This window comes from Salvelinus sp. IW2-2015, unplaced genomic scaffold (genome assembly GCF_002910315.2).
Source record: "Salvelinus sp. IW2-2015 unplaced genomic scaffold, ASM291031v2 Un_scaffold1545, whole genome shotgun sequence".
Lineage (NCBI taxonomy): Eukaryota > Metazoa > Chordata > Actinopteri > Salmoniformes > Salmonidae > Salvelinus > Salvelinus sp. IW2-2015.
Window position 1 is genome coordinate 144,227 of NW_019942977.1, and position 12,546 is coordinate 156,772.

General features: G+C 39.8%; 1 protein-coding gene across 1 annotated transcript in view; it reads left to right on the top strand.

Annotated features, from left to right (window-relative positions):
• Positions 1-863: 863 nt before the first annotated feature.
• The window catches only part of LOC112071200 (cyclin-I), a 19,779-nt gene continuing 8,096 nt past the window's right edge, over positions 864-12,546 (top strand). The window contains exons 1-3 of the mRNA XM_024138650.2: positions 864-1,137; positions 6,827-6,989; positions 9,598-9,732. Of these exons, the coding sequence (XP_023994418.1) occupies positions 6,870-6,989; positions 9,598-9,732 (255 nt within the window). The 5' untranslated portion in view covers positions 864-1,137; positions 6,827-6,869. The remainder of the gene's footprint in view (positions 1,138-6,826; positions 6,990-9,597; positions 9,733-12,546) is intronic.

A 12,546-nucleotide genomic window follows, 5' to 3' on the forward strand; every position in this document is an offset into this window, starting at 1 on the left:
GGGAGGAAGAGGGTGAGCTTGAATCGGGCAAAAAAGGGAGATGGTTTGTTAAAGAAGAATGGTATAAAATGTAAGCAGAGTGAGTTGAAAATAGGAGGAGAAATGGAAATGAATGAGGGCGAAGTATCGGAGGTGGTAGGTGTGAAGTTCGCAGAGCCCGAGGTTTGCACCGAGGATCAGGATAAAGATGAGTCTGTGACCGTTGAGGTGAAGTTTTTGGAAAAAATGGACCCTTGCCTTTTGGCTGATCCATTTGTGGTTTCAGGGTGGGTGAAAACAGAGTTGGGTGCTGTGGAATCGGTGAGGGTAACCAGAAGTGGTCTTGTGATAATTGTTTGTGGGGCTGGGGATCAGAAATGTTCCTTGTGAGAGCGGCAGGTTGATGTGTCCAGGGTTATAGTAGTACAGAAGTTGTCATATGCTGAGGCAGTGAAGAAAGAGGAAGATGGGTCAAGGGAGAGGGATCCTGAGAGGAGTGGTGTGGGTAGTAGATATGTACCAGTACAGATGGATAGGCCAACAAGTGATATATTTGATTTTTGGCATTTATATCAATGGTTATCAACTGTACTGCAGGGATGAAATGTAAATTGCAGAAAATAGTTGTGGTGGCAGCTGAAGAGAGGAATTTGGGTGTGTGAGACTTGACATAAGAAGCATTACAGGGTGTGTTAAGTGGTGGTGTCACATCCTTTCAGGCTGTTGGCCTGAAGTAGGACTACATTTATCTAAATACTGGAGTAGTATGTATGTATGTATGATTTTGTGTGAGTGTAGGGTATTTGTTATATTTATTTACATTTTCAATCAATTCCAGTTTAGTAGGTGGCGGTAATGCAACATTTATTGGATGCCAACCGCCGTTAAACCTCATCGAAGAAGAAGAGGAAGGGGGGCGATTTCTCTTTCTCAAGAGTCCACAGCCCTTTTCGGATGTGTAGACCTATGTCTATTCCGTTCAAATTTTTTTGATATACATTTCATTTGGAAGACCCCCATTTCTCCACAAAATAAAACACAACATGGAATCGAAGATGGAGTAACTCAAGACCCTATTTACCTCCTTTGTTTTACCTCAATTTAATGGACCGGATGATTTCCAAGTCAAACTGTGATTCCCACAGCTTTGCAGGGGAGGTAAGCTAATCATAGCTAGCTAACTAGCATAAAGTAGTTATATATGTAAAATAGCTAGCTCTTTCTAGCCATAACCTCATGTATTCATCAAAACGATATATTGGATAATAGACGTTGCCTATTAATGAAACGTTGCTTTATTAGCTAGCTAACGTTTACAATCGGAGTGTTTGCTTCTGTTCTCGTTAGGTCGGTAGCTTGCTAACTAGCTAATACGTCAGCTACTGTAACTGTCTTACAAACGTTAGCATAACTAGCTAGTGTTATCGAGTTTGTTACGTTAGAATAACTACCTAGTGTTATCTAGTTTATGTTGCACACCGTACTATTAGCCTAGATGGTCATACGTCTTACTATACGGGTGAAAGATGGCTAGATATGTCGGTTTTCTATATAACTAGTAAACTAACGCTTCTGGCTTGCTAAATTCTCGAGACGAGATAATGCCTCATCACTGTTGTCACTAAAGGCGAGTGTTTCACTAGTTGGGACAATGAATGACCATGGTTAAGTTGGTTTTATATTCGGACATTCGACAGACATTCGCCGAAATCCATTTTGAAATGGTAAAAATCAATAACTAATTTATTGATTGTCACAGAAACAAAAATAGATATGGTTTATTTTATAAATGTCTAGCATACTTTAACAACCTTTGTTTTGAATAAAAATTCAGTGTTGATTTGATGGAAATAAATAATATATTTGAAATGCAATTTTAAAGCTGTATAAATCAATAACTAATTCTATGTCACAAAAACATCAAACTAGGTAGGATTTATTCTATAAATGTCTAGCATACTTTTACAACCTATTGTTTTGAGGGGAAAAATCTAGTTTTGAGTTGATAGAGGGCATGTAGTCCATCTAGAAGGTGTGTGGTCAAAGTTCTAATGAGTCTGTTGTACCCCATTAGAAGGGGCCTGGCAGAAAATACTGCCTTTTCAGGCATATTAGATTACAGGAAAAAAACTACAGGATGAAGGGGTCAGGCTTGACTAACAAAGAAGACCGGTGGGTGGATCAAGAGGACCAAGACAACCAAGAGGATCAACATGGACATTTCACAGTGGAGATAATAAATATATTAGCATGGGTATTGAAAGATACCAGAGGGTGGATAACCCTTTGCTACAGGTTGTGGGAAGGTGGCAAAGCACAGACCGAGAGAACAATGTAGTATGCAACTGTGAGGGAAAGATCTATGTGTTCCAGAAAGCGTCTTTAAATGTGTCAACAAAGCATTAAAAATGTGTTTTTTGTTTTCTGCCAGTCTTCAATGCGAAGCAAGCCTGCACAATGTGTGCTTTGCATCATCCAGAGAAAAATGGTCACCTGACCGACTGGGTTTGTCTTTGTGTAATATAACAGTAGGCTATGAAAACTCATGTAGTTTCATCCTTCAAGACATTTACAAGTATGAAACTTTGTCTTGAAACTTTTTTGTAATCAGGGTTATCCTTGTTCTAATGCTCTATCGTTACTCTATTTGATGAGAGATACTAGATACATACTATGACAGAAATTCGCTGTAATAGGTACACATGTTGTATCTGGCACAAGTGACAATTTAAACTGATTTCAATTTCAAAGACTGACATTATTGTAATGTTTGATATTACTACATTGATGTGGGATACCTTTTTTTTTTATCAACGCATATGTTTTTTTAGCAAATGTACACCTTTTTATTACTATACGATTTATATTGCCTGAATAATCAATGATGATTAACACCTCAGTTATGTGTGCTTCTGTCAGGGTTGTGGTCAAATGCATGTCGCTTTAAAGTCAATATAGCGATTTGAACAAAAATCCAATTCAATTTGAAAATGTCTCCTAATTGCAAAAGCATGTATCATAATTTGGGTAATCCACAACTAATTTACATGTAAATAAACCATGAGCCTGTTTTTATGTTTTAAATACTGCAGATAGAATGCTCTGTGTGCCAGAGATGGTACCATTCAGCTTGTCTGGGGATGACACGGAAGGACTTCAACAAAGCCAAAATAAATGATTGGAAGGGGCCTCTGCTGTTCAATTAGAGACGTATAAATGACTGTTGTGCCTTGTAACTGCTTTAAAATGTGGAACTGCTGCACAAAAAATGCAAACGTTGATTTGGCATACAATTTAAGATCGTAAACATTGTGCAACTTTATGTAAACATTGTCTTACTTAATTTCAAGTGCAATTTGTATATTAACATTTCTTTAAAGTTATTGCAAATAAATGCGTTTTCACTTTTTTCTGAGACAATCAGTGAAAACGTTATTGATTTTATATAGTTTTAAATGGCATTTTATAGATGTTATGTATTTCTATCAAGTCAAAACCGTAATTTTTCCACAAAACAAATGTAAAAGTATGCTAAACATTTATAGAATGAATCATACCAAGTTTGATGTTTCTGTGACAAACGGAGAATTAGATATTGATTTATACTGCTTTAAATGGCATTTTATATATTTCTAACAAGTCAAAATGCAATTTTTCCTCAAAACAAAGGTTGTAAAAGTATGCTAGACATTTATAGAATAAACCATATCTAGTTTTGTTTCTGTGACAACCAATTAGTTGTTTTTTTACAATTTTAAATGGGTTTTGGTGAATATAAAACGATCTTTATCTCGATCAATGAATGAGCGTATTTGGTGGTGAGCAGCGTCAGTAAATCAGGTGACCAAACGTTCACAAAACGCAGTGCTCTACGCAAAACGTTTTACAAGGAACATGTGAGCGCGCGCCTTTGGTTTAAAAAAATGTAGAAGCACACGAACTTGAGCACAATGGAAGAATATGAGGTAACAGTCCGATTTCTTTGTAATTAATGGTTCAAGCATGACAATCCTGAATCTGCTCTGTGTATTCTCCATGCCACTCAGAGGCTGCAGTATGATGATCCGTAATCATTGCAACAATTATCAGCTGGGGGTGTGTTCTTTTTATTTTATTTTTAGGAGCATTGGTGCTCCCAACTAAAAAAAACATTCAGGTCGCACAGCAAAATATTTTGGCAGATATGCGATTTAAAATGGTGTAGCTACAATTACCAATGTGTTGTGTTAGACACTAGCGTGAGCAACAATCGTTGACTCTGCGGTTAGCCTTCAAAATAATATAAAAAAATCCCCCATTTGAAACTGATGCAAACCAAAAAAAAATTGGAATTGTACCGCAATTGGACTAGATGATGCTAAACAAGGTTGAAATGTGATATATAAATTAAACAAATTACAATAATTTGTTAATTTGACACAAAAGTAATGATCTGTAGATGTACAGACTTCAGGATTGCATTAGGGGCATGCTTATATCACAATGGAGGGCCTTACCAGTGCATCTTGGGCCTTACCTATGCATCTTGGGCCTATTAAATGGGGTATATCAGCCTACTCAGTGACACTCCCAGAACACAACCCTGAAGAGTTCTCACAAATCATGATGTCGTAGCGCTTATTGCGGGACTCAGAAACCACTGTGAAATTACCAACAATAAGCTCACCAGTCAACCTACTCTATGAGTATTGCAGGGCTGACCGTAATTAGACGATCGTTTTGTCGTTATGCTGTTGGTCAACCAATAATTTTTTTGGGAGGGGGGGGGGTCGAGCGGTAGATTTTTGTTTTGTTTTTTGTGGCACACGAGACAGACACCTGTCTCATTGGCACCCATCTCAGTGATCTAATCCCTTGCGGAGGCCGTAGGGACGAGAAGAAGAAGAAAGGGATTGTGGTTAAGACCCATAATTCACTTCTCTCTCCAGAATGTGCTCTCTCCTGCCAATCTGTGCACATTCATTGTTTCATAACGTTTGATTTGTTAGTGTCTCAATTCCCCATTTACATATATCGCCAGTAGTTCATTCCTATCATTTCTAATCTATAATGTTTGTTTGGTTACGGTAATGGCTGGTAATATATTCAATACATTATTATTCCAGTCTTTTACTGTTCTCATTGTCGGGAGTGGACACGTTGTTTACAGAGCGCGACAAACCTATGCTACACTAGTGAGAAACACGTTTTTGGTTTATTTCATTCGATTTTATGAGTTTTTGTCAGTTTAGTCATTGTCTTTTGTTTGGAGCGCTCCTGTCAATGTTGAGTAAGGATGCATAGAAATAGAACTATAGGCTACTTTGCCTGCATGCAATTGTAGGTATATAAATTTGCCCATTTGGGGTTTCTGATAGTATTTCTGATTGTCTTAACGCACCACCACTAATGACCTGTGGAGCTTCTCAAAGGTAACATTTGCTTCGCCTCAAACAACGAGTAAACAATGTCTGTTTTTACATTCATTGATAATGATAATAGTTCTTCAATGGATTTAAATAAATTAACATCTTTACAGGTCTCTCCCTTTTTAATAACCACTCGGCGTGAAAGGGACAAATGTCCTGCTCTGATCCAATGGAAATGTCATTAAAATAGGCCTATCTGATTAAACTCTGACTGGCCCAGAATATTTTATCCAATGTTGCAAATTTGTTAGTGCCTGCTTTTGGCCAGACTCAAGTTGATACAATGTTTCAAGTTCTTTGCAGACAGGCAGGCCATGCTTAGCCAATGTGATTTATATGCTATTTATTTTTATCAGAATATTTTCTACCTGCATGCTGCAATTTTTTGGTTTACCTATATAGGCTATTTGTACATAGTTGCAATGGGCTCCCGATTGGCGCAGCGGTCTAAGGCACTACATCTCAGTGCAAGAGGCGTCACTACAGTCCCGGTTTTGAATCCAGGCTGTATCACAGCCGGCTGTGTTTGAGAGTCCAGTAGGGCTGCGCACAATAAGGCCCAGCATCGTCCGGGGTAAGCCGTCACTGTAAATAAGAATTTGTTCTTAACTGACTTGCCAAGTTTAAATAGAGGTTACATTTTTTTTAAATAATAATAATTGGCAATAGAAGTTACTTGTAAGGTTTATCATTTAGATAAAATTTGATTAACCACATGATAATAATTTTGAGATACGAAGATGTTATTAGAAATTAAATTAAACTGTTCTACGAAAAATTTACATATAAAAACAATAACTGGAACCCAGATCGGTAGAAATGGTAAGATACATTTACATTCTGCATGAGAAAAGTTGCCGACTCCTCCTGTAGCCTCTTACTGGCAACTTCAGGAGAGTAACGGCAGAATCTGTGAAAGCCAGCAGGAGGAGGATCGGGACAGGTTAAGGTTTTTTCCTTCTGGCTATCTTGATCTCTGGATCTCTCTTGAGTCATTTGTGTCTTATTTCATCAAACGGTGCTCTTAAAGAATCAGACAAGCGCGATACATGTATAGTTGATTTTTATTAAAACGCATGGGTATCTATATATGAAAAAATACACGTTTTAAAACAGTTTAAATTGGGGTGATTTTATTGTAAAGGCGAAGCACCGATTCTACCATTGTTGCTCACGCTAATGTTCACTACACGTAATACTATTCATGAACATCTTGTAAAACATATGCTAGCTATGTTGTAAAAAAAAACTTTGTTAGTGTGTGTGATACTTCTTGTTTGTGTTGTTCTAGTCAATGCATATTTGTAAAAGCCCTTTTTCCACTAAACTGGAGGCTAGTCGTGTCAGATTATGATAATGAACTCCCAGACCCAACTCTGTGACTCCACTGACTGATGATAAAACACGTTCTCTTCTGTGTGTTTGGCTGCCATTTACAGGTAGCTGTATCCAGTGAGGAGGGAGGCGTATCCAAGGGTGAATATGAAGTTTGCCGAACCCTTGGAAAGCCAGAGGCTGTCTTTTCTTCTGGAAAAGGCCGCCTCTAGGGAAGCCCTGATGTGGAAGGTGTACGTGCCCAAAAAGCCATCTCCCGGCAGTCAGGTGAGTCCCACAACACATAACAACATACTGTTGTCAATATGAAAGAGAAAGCAGCAGGTCATTAAAATGACTGTATTGGTCAATTGCACCCAAGTTCCAACTGACATTTGGCTTCCACTTTTAACCCAACCCCTTCGAAAGACACGCAGCTGTTTTGTGTACACAAAACACAACATTTGAAGCAAGTCGAAGTTTGGTAGCCGAAATCTACGCCTCTTAGTCGGTGATTGGTCAACAGTAGGGATTATTCAATGAAGTGTTTGTTGTCATTCAACAAGAGACGACTCGTTTTCGTTTACATTCTTTCACTTGAGAAATTCTGCACCAAACATCTTAGGGCATCATTGTAAATAAGAAGTTGTTCTTAACTGACTTGCCTAGTTTAAATAAAGGTTAAAAAATAACTAATAATAATAGTTACAGTTCATATGAGGAAATCAGTCAATTGAAATAAATTCATTAGCCCCTAATCTATGGATTTCACATGACTGAGAATACAGATATGCATCTGTTGGTCAAAGATAGCTTTAAAAAAATAAAATAAAAAAATAAAAATAGGTCTCACAATGGGCCTCAGGATCTCGTCTTGGTATCTGTGCATTTAAAGCCCTGATGTGGAAGGTGTACGTGCCCAAAAAACCATCGCCCGGCGGTCAGGTGAGTCCCACAACACATAACATACTGTTGTCAATATGAAAGAGAAAGTAGCAGGTCATTAAAATGGCTGTATTGGTCAATTGCACCCAAGGTCCAACTGAAATTTGGCTTCCACTTTTAACCCAACCCCTTCGAAAGACACGCGTACATACAGGTATTTTATTTTCTATTTTTGCTGGCTTGCCTCTAACCGCTAGGCTAACTGCTGCCAATGTTAGACCATGGAGGTGGGGAAATTATTTCCTTGGTACAGCTATCTATATCACCTGAGGTCAGAGTTATGGGGAGAATGCATTTGCTTTCATTTGTGAGTGCAAAGGGGCATTGACTAAAGCACCTGCTGTGGCGGAGGTTCATGCTTTCAATTCTCCCCTAGTTATTAGTCCAACGAACCAGACACAGTCTGTTTCTAAAACCTCCTCAGTTAAGATAAGCTGTTGCTGCCAATGCCACCAGAGCCTGATATTGAGCCTTTTTCCAACATAGAGGACTCTGACCTTCCTCATCTGGCCTCTACAGTAACGGGCACAGCCTGTCCCAAAAAACGGAGTGCGGTAAAGCCAATTCAAGCATGTCAAGACAATAACAGGGGGTCCTGGTAGATTGGTTGTTTTGCTCGCTGACTACTAATTAATAGGTCTCACAATGAGCCTCAGGATCTCGTCACAGTATCTGTGCATATCTGTGCATCTATAAAATGCAATTTTATACCCATGGTAGAAATGAACATTCAATTCTCTGGCAACAGTTCTGGTAGACATTCCTGCAGTCAGCATGCCAATTACACGCTCCCTCAACTTGAGATCTGTGGCAGTGTGTTTATGACAAAATTGTACATTTTAGTGGCCTTTTATTGTCCCCGGCACAAGGTGCACCTGTGTAATGATCATGCTGTTAATCAGCTTCTTGACATCTTGGCAAAGGAGAAATGCTCGCTAACAGGTATGTAAACAAATTTGTGCCCAAAATTTGAGAGAAAAAAGCTTTTTGTGCATATGGAAAATTATTTTATTTCAGCTCATGAAACTTGGGACCAACACTTTACATGTTGCTTCATATTTATTTTCAGTGTAGATGGAAAATTGTGCGACTAAGACCTATGATTTTGGCAATGAGGCCATTTATCTACTTCCCCAGAGTCAGATTAATTTGTGGATACCATTTTTATATCCCTGCGAGCAGTTTGAAGGAAGTTGCTAACTAGCGCTACCGCATTTGCTAACTAGCGCTACCGCATTTGCTAACTAGCGCTACCGCATTTGCTAACTAGCGCTACCGCAATGACTGGAAGACTATGGGTATCTTCTAGCATGTTAGGTATTTTCTAGCATGCTAGCAGATACCTATAAGCGTGCAATCAGGGCATAGAGACATACAAATGGTATCCACAAATTCATCTGACTCTGGGGAAGTAAGTAAAGGGCCAAAATCCAGAAGTATCCCTTTAAGGGATTTATGCAAGGCACAGACGTTCACTTCTCCTAGCAGCATACCGAAGCTAGAATACAGGCTCCTTAATTAAGCACGTCGGTTCAGAAGGTCAGTTGTGTCATGGTCTTAACATTCTCATTTACTTTGTTGTCAAGGGACCAACATACTTTTAACAGAGCTTGTTAGCAGCATTTGTTTCTTTCATTGACATTCATGTGCTTTCTCTAATTTATATATTGTTCCTGTAGTTTAATCAAGCCTATGATTTTGACTTTGGTTGAGACTTTTGTAAGTTATATAAGTGAGTGGTTTTAATACGGTTGTGCATTGATACTATAGCCTAATTGTAATTGTTTTAGTTCATTTTCTCCGAATGTGAAGCACTGTTTACTGACGCACTGTTTACTGACGCTCATGCTATGTCTCCTCAGCAACTAACCTGCGATGTGTCCTGTGATTTTTGTATTTATTTTATTATTTATTTATTTTAACTGACCCCTCTGCTTCTGTTGTTCCCTAGGATACAGACATCTCCCCTGCCCAGCGTGATGAGGCTGTGTGCTGGCTCATTGACCTGCACAATGACACCAAGCTCTATCCAGAGACCCTCTCCCTAGCCATCAGTATTTTGGACAGGTTTTTAGGCACTATAAGGGTAAGGTGCCAACGGGTTTTTAATGTTATCTAGATGAAGTACGGAAACCTTTTTCATAAGTAACAATGGACAATAAAAATTGTATTAGCCATTAGGACTGGGAATCACCAGGGACCTCACAATACGATAGTATCACGATACGATATTATCGCGATACGTAGGTGCCGATATGTATTGCGATTGTCACGATTCTATTTGTATTGCGATTTGACACTTTTGTGATTCAATGTGTCAAACATATTGCTCACCATATGTTGTAAATAATAATTTGTTCTTAACTAACTTGCCTAGTTAAATAAAGGTCAAATAACATTTAAAATAAAATATTTCTGCTACAGAGAGACAAGAGCCATGAGTTTTTTGATCCGTCATGGAAATAAAAGGAAACATGTTGGCTCACTATTTTAAAAGATGTGAGAACAAGCTATGAAGGAAAAATACTGGAGTTTTTGTGCAGGCACAGCCAACTAGCTCAAAAAAATAATATTACGGTATTGTCAAAATGATACTATATATCATTTAAAATAATATCCAGATATGTAACTATTGATTATGAATCCCCCCCTTCACTAAAAATTTTTGCTCATATTTCACTTTATCTTCTATACATTACTAGCTCAAACACTTAATTTACAAAAAGGACAAGTTAATTAGTGGGTGATGGTGATTTCAGAACCAAAGTGGGGGGACAAAAACAGCTCTTGATGGGAAGCAGCCACAATCTGCTGCTGCTGGCCAAGTCACACAGCAACGGCACACGCTGCGCACACACTACGCACACACAACACACACACCACACACACACACACACACACACACACACACACACACACACACACACACACACACACACACACACACACACACACACACACCACACACACACACACACACACACACGACTTTGGGTTATTGGTGTCAACAACAACAGCAAACAGCAGAAAGGCAGCCCACCAACCATTTCTACCAACCCTGCCCACCAACCATTTCTACACCAACACCCTGCCCACCAACCATTTCTACCACAACATTTCTACCAACCTTCGGTTCCTCACCCGCACCAACCCACCAACCTTTTCCACCAACCATTTCACCAACCTGCCCACCAACCTTTCCACTTGCCACCAACCCTTTCTACTCTGCCACCAACCTATTCTACTCTGCCACCAACCATTTCTAACTCTGCCCACCAACCCTTCCACTCTGCCCACCAAACCCTTTCCACTCTGCCCACCCACCCTTTCCACTCTGCCCACCAACCCTTTTTTCCACTCTGCCCACCAACCATTTCCACTCTGCCACCAACCCCAGCCCACAACCATTTCCACCCTGCCCACCAACCATTTCCACTCCTGCCCACCAACCATTTCCACCCTGCCCACCAAGCCATTTCCTCTCTGCCACCAACCATTTCCTCTCTGCCCACCAACCATTTCCTCTCTGCCCCTCAACCATTTCCTCTCTGCCACAAACCATTTCCACTCTCACCAACCCTTTCCACTCTGCCACCAACCCTTTCCACTCTGCCCACCACCATTTCACTCTGCCCACCACCTTGCCCACTCTGCCACCAACCCTTTCCACTCTGCCCACCAACCATTTCCACTCTGCCGGTGTATTATGTAATGGTTTGTATTCACTAAGGAGACTGATGGTGTAGTATGTAATGGTTATGTATTCACTAAGGAACTGATGGTGTAGTTATGTAATGGTTATGTATTCACTAAGGAGACTGATGGTGTAGTATGTAATGGTTATGTATTCCCTAAGGAGACTGATGGTGTCGTATGTAATGGTTATGTATTTCACTAAGGAGACTGATGGTGTCATAGGTAATGTTATGTATTCACTAAAGAGACTGATGGTGTCGTATGTAATGGTTATGTATTCACTAAGGAGCTGATGGTGTTGTATGTAAGTTATGTATTCACTAAGGAGACTGATGGGTGTCGTATGTAATGGTTATGTATTCACTAAAGAAGGACTGATGGGGTCGTATGTAATGGTTATGTATTCACTAAGGGAGACTGATGGTGTCGTATGTAATGGTTATGTATTCACTAAAGAAGGACTGATGGGGTCCGTAGGTAATGGTTATATATTCACTAAGGAAGGACTGATGGTGTCATAGGTAATGGTTATGTATTCACAAAGAGACTGATGGTGTCGTATGTAATGGTTATGTATTCACTAAGGAGACTGATGGTGTCGTATGTAATGGTTATGTATTCACTAAGGAGACTGATGGTGTCGTAGGTAATGGTTATGTATTCACTAAGGAGACTGATGTGTTCGTAGGAATGGTTATGTATTCACTATGGAAGGACTGGTGGTGTCGTATGTAATCACCTCGTCTCCTCGCTGGTTTTGGCAGCCAGGAAGTAACAGGCGATGGCGATGCAGCGGAGGTACTTTGGACGGGCCTGAGTAGAGAGAGAGACTGGGTCAGGAGGACTACGTGATGCCACTAGTACTCATTGTCTAAACTCAGAACCCTGGGTTCCAAATGTTCCCTGTTCAGACAACAGATTAGAGCCAATATTTTATACGTAGACATCTACCACCCATAACCACTATCAGATTAGAGCCATAAGGGAGACATCTACCACCCCCTACCTCTATCAGATTAGAGCCATAAGGGAGCTAGACATCTTACCACCATCAGATTAGAGCCATAAAGGAGACTAGACATCTACCACCCCACTACCACTATAGATTAGAGCCATAAGGAGACTAGACATCTACCACCCCACTACAACCAGATTGGGGGGGGGGGGGACAACGTAGCCTGTGTTTTTGTCCCCCACTTTGGTA